The sequence below is a fragment of the Alligator mississippiensis genome, chromosome 1 (genome assembly GCF_030867095.1).
Source record: "Alligator mississippiensis isolate rAllMis1 chromosome 1, rAllMis1, whole genome shotgun sequence".
In the NCBI taxonomy this organism is placed as follows: Eukaryota; Metazoa; Chordata; order Crocodylia; family Alligatoridae; genus Alligator; species Alligator mississippiensis.
Window position 1 is genome coordinate 157,486,978 of NC_081824.1, and position 14,431 is coordinate 157,501,408.

The 14,431-nt window shown below is 41.3% G+C and overlaps 1 protein-coding gene across 2 annotated transcripts in view; it reads right to left on the reverse strand.

Annotated features, from left to right (window-relative positions):
• Nucleotides 1-2,881: 2,881 nt before the first annotated feature.
• Nucleotides 2,882-14,431, reverse strand: part of GREM2 (gremlin 2, DAN family BMP antagonist) — an 80,471-nt gene continuing 68,921 nt past the window's right edge. For both annotated transcript variants that reach the window (XM_059715777.1, XM_014600025.3), the window contains one exon: nt 2,882-5,723. In XM_059715777.1, coding sequence (XP_059571760.1) covers nt 5,219-5,722 — 504 coding nt within the window. In that variant the 5' untranslated portion in view covers nt 5,723 and the 3' untranslated portion in view covers nt 2,882-5,218. The remainder of the gene's footprint in view (nt 5,724-14,431) is intronic.

Below are 14,431 nucleotides of genomic sequence, written 5' to 3' on the forward strand. Positions count from 1 at the left end.
AGGCCAAGTAGGAGCTGTGTTCTTTTTCACCTACTGCTCACAAACATGGAAGAATTGGTGGAGAATATAGTAGTGGATGGCAGCTTGGGCAGTGGCAACCACAAGACGATTGAATTCAGGTTCTTAAGGAAATGGAGGAAGAAGAGCAGCAGAGTAAGGACCCTGGACTTCAGAAAAGCAAACATTGACTCACTGAGGTAATTGATGGGAAGGATTCCCTGGGAGGCCAGCCTGAGGGGGAAAGGAGTCCAGGAGTGCTGGTTGGATTTTAAAGAAACCTCACTGAGGGCACAGGAATGAACCATCCTGATGCACAGGAAGACTAGCAAGTATGGAAGTACATTAAACTGGCTAAGCAGGGAACTCTGTTTAGAGAGCTAGAATGAAAAATGGAAGCTTACAAGAAGTAGAAATTTAGACAAATGATTAGGGAGGAGTATAAGAGTATTGCTCAAGCATGCAGGGATGAAATCAGGAAGGTCAACATGCAACTGTATTTGCAGCTAGTAAGGGTTATGAAAAGTAACAAGAAGGGTTTCTACAAGTACAGGAAACCCCTGCTTAGATCAGTTTCACTTAGCACTATTTCACTATAGCACTCATTTTAAATTCATACCTGATTCCACTTAACGCTAAGCAAGTGTTGTTATAATGCTCCATCACGTGGTGCCAGAGCAGCTGGCAGATGGGTTGGGTGGGGGGAGAAGTGGCGGCAGTGGGTGGGAAAATGGGGAAATGGAAACAGCAGGCAGTAAGTGAGCAGGTGGGGGTGAGCGTTGGGCCCATGCTGGTGCCCCAGGGACGGCAGGGGTTCAGGGCGGGTGGCAGGAGCACGGTGTCCAGTCTGACGGGCTCTATGGAGCCAGGCTGAGCTGTACCAGGAGGGAGAAGGAGGACCCAGGCTGGAGTGACTGCAGCTGTGGCCATGACCTCACCACTACCCCGTATGGAGGTGACCAATAGCAGTGCCTCCGTGGCCAGGGCCCAGGTGGGTGGCAATGGTACAGCACCAGACAAGGTGGCCCTGAGCAGGTAACAAATTATATTTATTTACATTAATTCCTATGGGAAAATGAGTTTCGCTTAATGCTGTTCTGTTTAACTCTCCATTATTCCGGAACCACTTAAGAGTGCTAAGTGGGGGGTTGCCTGTATGCCGGCAACAAAAGAAAGATAAGGGAAAGTGTTCAGTGGGGAGGCAACCTAGTGACAGATAATGTGGAAAAGACTGAAGTACTCAATGCCTTTTTCACCAAAGACTTCACAGGCAAAGTCAGCCTCCAGACTACTGCCCCTGGGAGCACAGTTTGGGGAGGAGGTGAGCAGCCAGCAGTGGTGAAAGAACAGTTTAGAGACTATTTAGAAAAGCTGGATGTGTACAAGTCCATGGGGCCTGATGCAATGCATCCAAGGGTGCTGTGGGAGTTGGTTGATGGAATTGCAGAGCTCCTGGATATTATCTCTGAAAATTCATGGTGGCTCCTCCTTTAAGAAAGGAGAATCCAGGGATGCAGTCAGTTTCACATTAGACCCTGGAAAGATCATGGAGCAGGTCCTCAAGGAATCTATTTCTAAGCACTTGGAAGAAAAGAGGGTGATTACGAACAGTCAGCATGAATTCCCCAAGGGCAAGTCATGTCTGACCAACATCATTGCCTTCTATGATAAGAAGACTGGCTCTGTAGATGTGGGAAGAGCAATGAACATGATATACCTTGACATTAGAAGGGCTTTTGATATGGTTGCCCCCAAAATTTTTGCAAGCAAGCTAAGGACGTACAAGTTGGATGAGTGGATTGTAAGGTTGATAGAAAACTGACTGGATGGTCAGACTCAAATGACTCAATGTCTAGCAGCTGGTATCATGTTAAGTGTCCCGGGGGTCAGCTGAGGGGCTGGTTTTGGTCAGGATCTTCATCAGTGACCTGGAAGAGGGGATGGAGTGAATCCTCAGTGAGTTTGCAGGTGACACCAAGCTGGAGGGTGTAGTAGATAAGTTGGAGGGTAGGGCTAGGATTCAGAGGAACTTAGATAAATTGGAGGATTGGGCCAAAAGAAATCTCATGAGGTGCAACAAGGACAAATGAAAAGTTGTGCACTTTAGATGGAACAAGCTCATGCACTGGTATAAGCTGGAGACTGACTGGCTAAGTAGCAGCTCTGCAGAAAAGGACCTGGGTTACAATGAATAATAAGATGAATTTGAGTCAAGAGTGTGCCCTCATTGCCAAGAAGGCTAAAAGCATATACTGGGCTACATCAGTAGAATTGCCAGCAGATTGAGGGACATGATTCTTCCCCTCTATTTGGCACTAGTTAGGTCACATGTGGAGTACAATGTCCAATTTTGTACCCCCCTCCCCACCACAACAGAAAGGATGTGAACAAATTGGATAGAGTCCAGTAGAGGGCAAGAAAAATGGTTAAGAGGGCTGGGGCATATGCCTTCTGAGGAGAGGCTGAGGGAACTGAGCTTGGAAAGCTCTCTCATGAGGAGGTAGTAAAGCACTGGAACAAGTTACTCAGAGAGGTTGAAGAATCTTTATCCTTGTAGGTTTTTAATACTCGGCTAGAGAACGTCTTGGCTAGGAATATATAGGTGAGGATGGCCTGCTCTGAGCAGGGGGTTGGACTAGATGACCTCCTGAGATCCCTTCTAACCCTCATTTTCTATGAATCTATGATTCTATACTTCCCCTTCTCACATCTAAACCAGGTGAGTAATTTCGGGAATGCTGAGCCACAGTCTTGTTCCTACCTGTTCCTGAGGCAGTGCAACTCCCGCTGCAGCAGAAACAAGGACATTGAGGACCCAGAATAAGCCAGTAGAGCCCCACCTAGAACTTAGACACCGAACTCTGAAGCAAAGCCCGCACACCTGTTTACCGTATAACCCTAGAGTATCTTTATTTGTTCTATAATTTAATAGCAGACCTATAAAATAATTACATTATACTTATATAATTTCATTTTGTTTTCATTTATAAAACAAGAATTAAATACAGTTTTAACCATTACAAGCTCAACTCAGTTTTTACATAAAAAGCCCCAAGAAGGAGCTTCATATTTATTTTGCAAACCGGTGAGAAGCCCACGTTGGGTGTAGCTTAAAGATAATAAGAATCCTTGCACATTTTACCTAAAATGATTTTTAGACTTAATATAATGAAGAAGGTACTAGGGCATTTTCTAGCTAGACCTAAATGCAAGGGCATGGTTTTAGGTGGATTTTCTCCAAGGGTAGTCTCATAGCCCTGGAGTCTTAATGGATTGCAGGCATTCCTACCTCACCCTTTTCATTTTGATCAATAAAGTCCAACAGTCTGGATTTGGTAGTCCCCAATCTGTGGCTGGCTGGCATACAGCCAACAGCAGCAGCTTCTAAAGCCAGTGCTGTGCTAGGAGTCTCCCTACACGGCCCTGACATTGTGTAACAAACACAGGCAACATAGCTGTTCATATAGCAGGGATAACATGCCTGCTCAACCCCATCCTCCCTGTGCCAATCCCCGTAAACCGATTGATGAGATCTAGGAAAGATCAGTACTGTAAGCCTCTTAAAGCAGCCTGTCTCACATAATGGAGAACTGTGCCACTAAACTTGTATTTGGCAACAGTCCTGAACACTTTAACCCCTTGGAGTGATCATATCTGAAGAAGCTGGCAGTGAAGAGCTCCATAGTAAGCTGGTTTAATTGAACAAGAAGTATTGTATGTGCTAAGCGCTGAGGCATGCAACAAGGTCACATTTGTCATTGTTATTTACTTGTATGCTCTTCAAATGTTTATTAGCAACCAGTTACTTTAAAGTTCTCCTCTTTAAAACACAGAAAATTAACTGAACTGGAACCTACTGAATATACAGACACACTAAACTCTGCCAAGTAAGTAACTTAGTATGATTGTAAATGAACTAAGAGAATCTACCAATACTGATTTATTATATCTTTATACCAAAAATTAAATGGGTCAACAGTGCTTCAGAAATTACAACAGCTCATTCCCTCCCAGTTTCTATAGAAGTGTGAGTGATCCATCCTCACTTCTATAGCAGTGACACATTCTTATGGCATTTACTAATTGTTTTGTCTTCTGACAACAGAAAAATTACTTGATTTCCATTCCGCATATGGAAAACACCAGTCCTAACTCCTAACAGTCTTAACTTGACTGACATACATGTATGGCAACTTTTGTGTTCAACTCAACAATGATTACAGTCTGTCTTATATGCTACGGTGCTTTAATAACTTAAGTGAAACACAAACCCCAGCAGGCATAAATACAAAGTAATAACTGGATGGTGCACAGTCCTTTTTGGAGTTAAAAAAAAGTAATGTTGAATCTACTGAAAGCCCATTCAAATTCTGTCAGTTTCAAGTCAGGTGACTGACCTAGCACCCAAGTCTCTTCCTCAAGAAGCTTTAATCTAGCCTCCAGAGTTTCCACCACAAGAAACAAATATACATAGCTAGGTCTATAATACTTTAAACAGCTGTTTACTATAGCTAGGTTACAAAATAGACATTGCAGAAGAGACCATGTGTTTGTTATATTCTAACTACAACAGCAAAGAACTATATCGTCAATCTATTGAAGCAAGTGTGGTGGCTGACCTAACACCCCCCGCCCCCTCCCTTGGTGCTTTTCTCTCTCACTCTTAAGCCTAGGACAGTTCATCATCCCACATTTCACCTTGTTTTATCATGATCAGGCTCTTTAGAGACTCTCACTTTCTCATAGTATAGTACTGTGTCTGGTCTCTGCATCACATAGCCTCAGACAACAGCACCAAGCACTTCAAAGTGAAAAGTTCTGGACTGAAGACCGAGAGCCATAAAAAGATTCCTCCTCTTCACACAGAGGGTACTGGAGTGTAGGGCAGAGGGCTTTTTCCACATAGTGGAAATGGTAATGCCAGACTCAGCCATCAGTCACCTGGAAGATCAATCCCAAATTCTTGGAGCCTGCTCCACCCTTAAAAATTCAATAAGAAGATTACATTGGAGATAGATATACTGAAGCTTTATGGCAAGGTGCCTAATATAGCCCAGGATAAGCTTTATTTCCAGTAGGCAAGTGACAGATTTCCTTCCCTGCTGGAGAGATGCCTCCTGATAGGAAAAAAAAATAACCAGCCCATAAGTGTGCTCATGGGAAAGGAGAGGCAACAGCAAATATGATGTGGTAACACCAAGCAGCAGCCACATCCTTGCTCTCATTGTTTGCTTGAGTTGAGGTTCACTGACATACACCGGCACTGCTTAACTTTCTGAATTTTCTTGAGTCGAAAAGGTGGATCCATGTCGGGACACTCCAGCTCCACCGTGAAGGAGGTAACCTTCTGAGGCTTGCAGAAAGCACAGGATTGAAAAGATTCTTCCTCCTTTTTCACATGCCGTGGGATATAGAATGAGTTGCACTGGCCATAGCAGAAGCGGTTGATGATGGTACGGCTTATACAGCCCTCCTCACTGACAGTCTGCCGCAAGGGTTGTGTTTTGCACCAATCACTTTTAAGATACTTCCTCTCAGTAACAACAAGGGCTTCCTGGCTAGAGGCCAGTACTTCTTTGTTTAGGTGTTGCCGCCTTTCAGAGTTGTTGGTGCTGCTGTCTTTATATGGAGAGGGAATAGCTCCTGCAGGACGGTTTTTCCTGGTCTCTGTTACTCTAATGAAGGCTGCCACCAGAAAAATGGAAAAGATGAGTTTCCAGATCATCCTGCAACAATAATGTAAGTAATAGTTAGAAAATACATATATAAATACATGTTACTCTTATTTAATCTGAAAGGAGAGTTGCCTACTTTTTTAGCAGTTAGATATTATTCACCAAGTTTTCTAGCTAGCATCACCATACACTTTATGCACCTGCTTTAGAGGGAAAAATACATCTACTATCTGCTCTAATGGAGTTAAAACACCCACTTTGACCTCCTACATACATCATCCATTAACTCCTTAACCGAGCCCAACATAAGATTTCTTCAATTACATGGAACCTCTCGGTGGAGTTGGGATACTAATAGCACTCAAGAGGCATCTAGTTTTCATAGAAACTGGGTAATTTCTAGGGTTCATTGGACCTCAAATGTGCCAGCCAGAACAAGTTTCTGGTCACTAGAAGGTAAGGCCAAGCTGAATATCCCTTGCTTTAAGACCTCACTATTGTTGTCTCTTCGAAATCTGATGCTTTGACCTTTTTATTGGTCAAATGGAAAATGTCAGGGTACAAAAATATATGCTAAAACTGATTGCTTTCAAGATTCAGGAGTCAGAGGAGCTCAGCCATTCCTGTGATCACTCACCTGCATAACCTCATTCAGAGAGGAAACAAAACAAAACAAAAAGGTTATATAACATGAATTCTCCTGTCACTGGTTGAAGCCATGAGATCCAAGCCTTGTCAATTCCAACCTACAATACCTAGTCAATTTAGGTATTAAGTAGTGTTTATCAAAGTACCCTCCTTAATATTATTTCTCAAGTTTCTTGGGTTTTATGATGCCTCCTTAAGAATAAATCCACATATATTGATGGGGTGGATCCAGTGGGTAACAAGCGATAAATTCAAGAGTATCACGAAGAAATATTTAACATAGTTAACCATACAGTATTCTAGGCAAATAGTTTAGTAGAACTAAAAAAAGTAATAGGCTTTTTTATATGTAGAATTTAGTTTTTTGAAAAAAGATGTTAATAAACTTTACTGAGAAGATAGGAATAAAGTATTTTGCAATGCAATGATTATTTAATATACATCTGTTGAGTTTCTTGGACATCTGTCAAGGTCAGAAACTGCCCATTGGATTTTGTGGACCAATATTTTGATCTAGTTGGCAACTCTTCCAAATTATCATTTCTCCTTAGAAAACAAGGTCACCTATACAGAGCTTAACAACATACCTGAGATATTCTTCCAACCTCCTATGTATAAGATAGGAGACTGGAGGAGAAAAGCACTGTTGGAGGTGAAGGTAATTCTGGATTTTCCAGCCAAACAGAAAGATCCAGATCAAATGCCCTTTGCAGTGGTCAACCTGTCTACATGTATCCAGTGCTTAAACATACCTCTACCAATGATAATGGACTGCAACTTAAGTAATAGCATGTAGTTAAAAAAATAACTTTTTTTTCCAGAAAAGCTAAAAATCTCTCTGAAAAAATAAATAGCTGCTTTGTCTCTTTACAACAGTCCAGAGATAAACAGTAACCATTTGTTTAATGTTATATAAATACATGTAGAGCATCCAAACACTTCAGGCACTTGGAATGTTGCACAAAGATTTCTGACAGGAAAGCTTAAAAAAAAGTTACAAAGCCATCTTCAAAGCCAGAGAGAGACAGAGACATTATTACTGAGAAGGTGGAAGAAGGGGTTATAGAAGTGGCAAGAGTCTTGATGTACTAAAAGTCAGAGGTCCCCTTTTTATGATGGTGGGTGGAAAAAAAAGTACTGTATGAAGTCAAACCAGGTAACCTTACTTCTTGGGTAAGGTTATTATGGTTTATATCTGGAACTGGGAAGAAATACATCAACCCAGTCTTTGGATGATACACTTCTAAAAGGAAAATCAGAAACATTGCAGGGATAGTGTTACTAATTCTACAGATAACATGTTCTTTTGAGACAGTACTGAGGATCCAGCAAGATGCTATGAAAGCTGGGTTTTGCATTATATTTAAAGAAAGTCAACCTATGCTTAAATTAGAATGCCAGTAAGCATGTTGGTTTTCAAAGGTGCCAAGTGCCTATTGACAGGCCTGTGAACCATCAGGGCTTTAAATATATGTGGCCTATTTTTGCAATACTTAACTTTCAGCACACAAGTTCAAAAGTTTTGTCTGGAGTCCTTAAATGAAAAAAAAGAAAAAAAAAAAAGACTAGACTTGGCTTTGTTTGCAGGTATTATCGCCAAGACCATTGGATGTCAACCCTGACATCCAGGCCAAAATCTAATCAGGTAATTAGTTTCAGTTGAATATAGTGTTCCACACTTCCTCTCAAACTGTTCTCATGTTATTCTGTATTGGTGGCTGAATTTCAGAACTAGGCAAAGTGAGTGATCCCTATTGTTCGTACATTCTCTACTTACACAAAAATCCCAACAATTGTAACTCTGTCTTACAGAAATACATGAATGAGAGATCCCTACAATCCAGTGTCCACTCCCCAGACTCTCAGCTTTATTTATTTTATTTAGGTAAACAATGTAGCTATGGCCGACCCCATTTTTGTTTGGGGATGCCAGATTTTTTTTCATTATAAGCTTTGGCTGTTCTGTTTCACATCTCCAGTCTTGACAAGAAAAAATGGCCTATGGACCCAGAGTCACATTTCAAGGAGCTTCCCATTATGAGAGTTAAGAGTTTAAAAAAGACTTAATGTCATCCTTCTTGCAAAAATGCAAACCACAGAACTAACCTTAATATACAATTAGAGATTTCAAAATGGTGCCTCTTTTTCTTACTTTAATAACATGGGTGGAACAGGGATTCTTTTCTACTGTAGGTTTCTGCCAGCCCTGTCAGCTCCTTGGCTGTGTCCATACGAGCATGCAGTATGTGGCACCGCAGATACGTCTGCAGCATCACACACTGCACATTCAGGCATTCCCTGCACTGCTACCTTGCAGTGGGGACTGGGGGGTTGACCCTGGGAAATCCTCGGGTTAAAAAAAAAAAAAACAGGAAAAGATGTGGGGCGGCAGATGTGGCAGCAGCACACACCACCCAAAACTGGAGCCTGGCTGGCCGGAGCCATATTCTGGCTGCTGGCCAGGTTTCCCACTAGAGGACCGCCATGTCTACAGCTTCCCCAACCTCCAGGACTTCAGGTAAGGCTGCTGGGGCTGGCACAGTTGCTGGCCCCAACCTCCCCCACCTCACCTAGGGTAACCAGCTGCATGCCAGAGCATGCATGGCATGGGTTTTCCCCAGGGACAAGTAGCAGCAGCACAAGGTGTGCCACTGCTACTTGTTCCCAGGGAACCAAATATCTGCTCTCATCTGGACGTTGTCCTTGAGTCTATATAGAATAGAATGACATTACAGAAGCTTAAGAATTACTGAAATAGCTTCTTTGTGGGGAATGGAGGGGCCGTTTACTGGAATAACAAGCAAACAATTATTTGGTAAATGATATTTATATCCAATATGATATTATTGCTTAAAGCCAGCATTGTAAGGTGATCAGAAACTGAACTCTGAAGTACATGTTACTAAGTATTTCAGTAGTCAGGTTTGATTGCACTTTTTCCCCTTTAATTTAATCTGCATCAAATCTGGACCTTTATATTTTTACAAAGTGCATCATTCTCCTCTAAACCAATAGGTAAAATCATTTCTAATCACAGGGGTGTCCTGGTAGAACCTCACTACCCTGAAAATTATCCTGCCACTCAGAGCCTGGCCAGCAGCTGGAGTGTGGCTCTGGCTGGCCAGGCTCCAGTTTTGGCCAGAATATGCTGACCCTGCATGCACTACCCCACTTTTTTTTTTGGGGGGGGGGGGGTGGTGAGGAGGGGAGGGGTTGACCCTGGGATCTTCCATAGTCAGAAAACCTCCCCATGCTTCTACCTTGCTGCATGAATGCCTGAATGTGCGATATGTGGTGATGCAGATGTATCTGCAGCCTGAGTGTTTATTTCCTACGATGACACACAAAATGAAGAGAATTCAGTAGAGTCACATGAGAGAATCTTTAAGTTGGGCTAGACCAAAACTACAACAACAACATGATAAATATGTTTATCCTTATGTTGTTTTAAGAACTCATAATCTAGATGGTCGTCAACAATGGGCCACATTCTCAACCCAAGATCCCTCTTACACCAGTAGCATAAATGTGAAATTCTTTGGATGTACTGGCCAGTTGAGACTTGCCTAGAAGATGGGATACTCTCAACCCACATTAAGGCAGAAAAGCCAGTGTTCCCAACACACTTGCTCATTGTATTCAGGCTCTTGTCAAAAAGAAAATCCTCAGCCGGCATAAAGCTTCTTATCAATCATAACCAACTCTTACTATTTAGAGCCCCCACCAGGTTGTAAGCATGCTTCAATGAAGGAGACAATTTAGCCCTATGTCTTTGACACTGAAACACAGCATAGTTGCATTTATATTGTATGCCCTCATTTTGCATCTCCGTAACATAGGGAAGCAATTTGGCTTCTTAAATTCACAGAAGTTTAAATTGTTATATATAACATATAAATATAAGTAAATTGTTATATATAACAATTAGGGCTGAATTCCCTAAAAAGCTACAACATTCCATTGAAAATGGGTCCTTTCCTTCAATAAGAGAAGAAACCTCAATCATCATTACAAAACAGCTTTACAAATATAAGCAGCCTTGGATTTTATTGATTTTAAAGACAAATGACACCGAACCACGATTTCCTAACTTCAAATAAGCAAATGCAGCTTGTTAAGTCACAGACTCATCTTTTTCTAGTCATTATATGGCCATTTTGCAACTGATGGGAAGTGAGCGTAACAGGAACAAAACAAACTTTGAAGTTTTTGTGGGTATAAACACTCAGGAATACCCACGTCACCACAAACAGAAGCCATATTTTTAAACTGGAGGGTTAATTACATTTGAAAAACTGGAATCAAGAACAGTAAGGGCCATATAAACCTTTTTTTCTTCCAGTTTTGCAGCAGCCATGCTTTTAATAAGAGTCTTCCTAGGGAGTTGCTACTTCAGAGTATGACATATGCAGTATGATGTGAACTGCTGCTAAAGTTCTGATCTAATTTGAGAACACGAGTTGGCCACTAAGGTTTAATTGTAACTTATCTAAGCATTCAGTAAGGAAGTTATGTTGAGAAGCATGTCAAGTGCACTCCAAATAGCTGGACAAGAATTTTCAGTTTGCACATTATGCTGGATCTAGTTGGAAATATTCCAGTGGAACACATTCATTTCCTACCAGCTTGTCCACCTGACTCCTTAACAGCCCCAAAACGCATGACTTCCAGGTTTCTGTGCAGCCCAGTCAGTAGAATGGCATGATGTTGGGAATATATTCAGAGAACATTTCCTTGCCTGTGGTAGTGTCCTCCTTGTGTCCTTCCTGGTTTTGACTGCTACTGTGGCCACATTTCTGTGAACAATTCTTACATTTTTTCTTCCTTACTACTAGACAAGAGAAAGATTTACAAGATCTCTAAGTTTTTACCGAACAGAAAATCCTATTCCAGCTCAACTCTATTTAGGCTTTATAGTCTGAAAGACATGATGTTGTGGCTGAGAGGACTCATGAAAGCCTTGATGAAATCCTTCAGACCATAAGGACCTAGGAGCAGCAAGGTTTTATTCCATCTCCAGACCACCTTAGTGAGACCATTATTGGAATACTGCATCCAGTGCTAATATCAGCATTCATATGCTGCAAATTGGAAGAGACTCAGGGAAAAGCCACAACCCTTATTTGAAGCATGCAAAACCTGCTTTACAGTGCGACTAAAGAAGCTGCATATGTATAAGAGCGAAGGATACACACTTTATCACTGTCTGTAAACATATAAAATTGAAGAAGTACTTACAGGCAAAGCAAGAGTCAATGTCTGGAAAGATGAAGGTTGATACATTCAAGTGGAAAATAAGTTAAAAAGTTTTCAGAATGAAGGTAATCTGCAAGTAGACCATCTTGTTTCAGGAGGTGGTGCCTTGTTCTCACCTAAGGCTGTCCAGCTGCTTAACAGGACCGGGCTGTGTTGCCTGGATGTTGCCTCCTCTGCAGGCCACACCACCCTCCTGCCAGAAGAGCAGCAGGAAAGCAGAAGCTGGAGGACATAGAGGGCCTCCAGAGATGCTATCAGCCTTACGGGGAGAGCTGGTGATGGCAGCAGGAGCAGACAATGAAAAGTAGTGATGGCCCAGGGGAGTGGCGGCCAGACCTATGGGTAAAGCATAGAGAGCCAAGGATGCAAAGATGATGGGAACCCACGGGCTGTGAGTTAAGGCTTACAGGGCTTGACGGCCTCCTGTTGGACAGCCCTGTTCTATCTGGTAGTTAGGGATTATTGGGGAAAAAATTCTGTAGAACACAGGTAAGCAGACTAGGCCATCACAAATGCTCCCTTTGAATGATTATTCTGTAAGCAAGTGCATAAGATCACCCACTCAACTAGCATTTGGAATTTATTCTAAAGAGGTTTTATTTTTATTTTTCCTTTGCCTGAGAACTAGAGTAGAAAAAGAAGTTGCATGAAACAACCATATGCATCTTAGCACATGTGTATGGTATGTGTGGTCAGCTCTTTATGTTTTTACCTTCCATGCACATTTAAGATGGGGCACAAATGCTGCTCTTTGAAGACAAGCCAGATAATAAATTTTGAAAGAACAAATGCTACAAGTTGGCTTAAAGGAGGAGGGTGGAAAGCCAGGTGAAAGTACTCTGGGTTGTGCCAATAATTCACATATACAAACACGTTTTAGAGGCACAGTATTTGACATGAGTGAGGAAAGCCCCTGAAAGGACCCCTTATTTCATCTTGGGGACTTTTATGGAAAAACAACTTCCTCCCCAATTTTTTGAAGTTATACCAGCTTATGCTAGGAGCTGAGCGAGCCAGTATTTGGTGCATTTTAGATCTGCATTAACAATAAGGTAATTTAAAAGACAATGTAGAGAAACACTACTTCTGACACCATTTAGCCAACACAGTCAATTCTCCACTGTAGAAGACTGTCAAATACTATAGTCTGATTCAAAGGGACTGTTAGGTTTGAACAACCTTCGGTGACATAGAATACAAGAAGAATCATGTTTCATATTGCAAGACATCAGTTGTCTGCAGTGGAGATAGATGAGAAACTCCAATCCCAGCCCTGTTCAGTAGAGTTTATTTCTTCAGGTACATGACTGTTAGTGCAGGGAAAACTAAAGTGCAAACCTATCTCTGATGCCAGAAAACCCCAGTTCTCTAGAGCATTAGGTCTTCCTTTATCAGATCAAACCTGTAAGCTGAAGATCTCCTTTTATCATTAAATGAGCACCCATGGCTGCCTTAGCTTTTTAGTCAAGCAAGGTTCAGTCAGTTTTGAATGCAGCTGCTCATTTCATCATTGGCTAAAGTTAAAAAAATAACATTATTCCTATGCTTCTCTTTGGACTGGCAACCTGCCAAGAAGCATATTGATTAAATATTTTATTACTGATCTATGGTATTAAGATTTCCATAGTGTGGGGACCCTCTTATCTTGAAAACCACCTGAGCCCATGCTTTGCTTAATTTTTCTGAAGTAGTAAAGGAGGGATTTGGGGACATTTCTCAATTTTCAAGAGTGAAAATTGAGGAGAGGAGACCTGGAATTTCAGTGTTTGTCCATAATCCCACAGGCTTGAACTTAAGTCACAAAAGACTGTAAATGAAGTTAGAGTTTTGGAGAATTACCTATGGCTTGTTTTCTTTGGGCATATGTATGCAGACACAAATAGCTCCCTTGATACACAACTATACATCCCAAAGCTTTACATCTATATGACAGAAGCAACATTTAATGCTATCATTAGTTACCATGGAAGTTGCATCCATCAGCAGATGAAATTAAAGGAAATCCTTTTTCTCTCTCCCCCTTCCCTCCTTTTTAAGTTAGGTGGCATAAACAAAATGCAGAGATATGGAATGCCAGCAGAGTCTTATTGCCATTTATTTTACAGTAATACAGACTGTACTTCTACATACTACAAAAAATCCAGGAAATAAAAGCACAGAAAAATAACAAGACAAATCATCCATACGTGCCTGGACAAATTTATCAAGAACTGTGCCTTTAGTCAAGAACTCTCTGTTTAAACTGTCTGTGTTAGATGGCATCAGGTAAATGACAACTGACTTCCAGATTTTGGTTAGTACTGAACTTCTGAACCTGGATATAACTTCAGTGAGAGTGACTTATGGGTTTAGAGTAAGCCACAGACAAGTTTTTTCCAGATGAATAAATATGAATAGTCACAAACAGTGTGAGATAACATACTCAGAAGTGTTTGATTTGTCATTAATACTGACAATGTGGTATTAGGAAAATCAAGAAAAACACATGAAAAGCATGAAAGAAAAAACATATTTGTGCTTGTTATCCATGCCTGTTGGCATCATTTTCCCTCAAGTGGGTTTTGGTGGAAAATGATTCCTTGGATATGTGAAAAGGTACTTCTGGGAAACGCACTGGAAATTTTCTTCTGTGAATCAAATGTAGGTGTCCCAGAAAACCTGAATAAGGGTTGATATTGGCTTCTGTTGTAGCCAGGAGAGCACACACACCAACAAAGTCTCCCTATGTCTGAAGAAGGGTGTGTGCACCTGAAAGCTTGCAAAGAACAATTTTTTCAACTATTTAGTTGGTCTAATAAAAGATATCACATCTACCCAAAGAACTTTCTCTGCTTATGTCCTTAGACCAACATGGC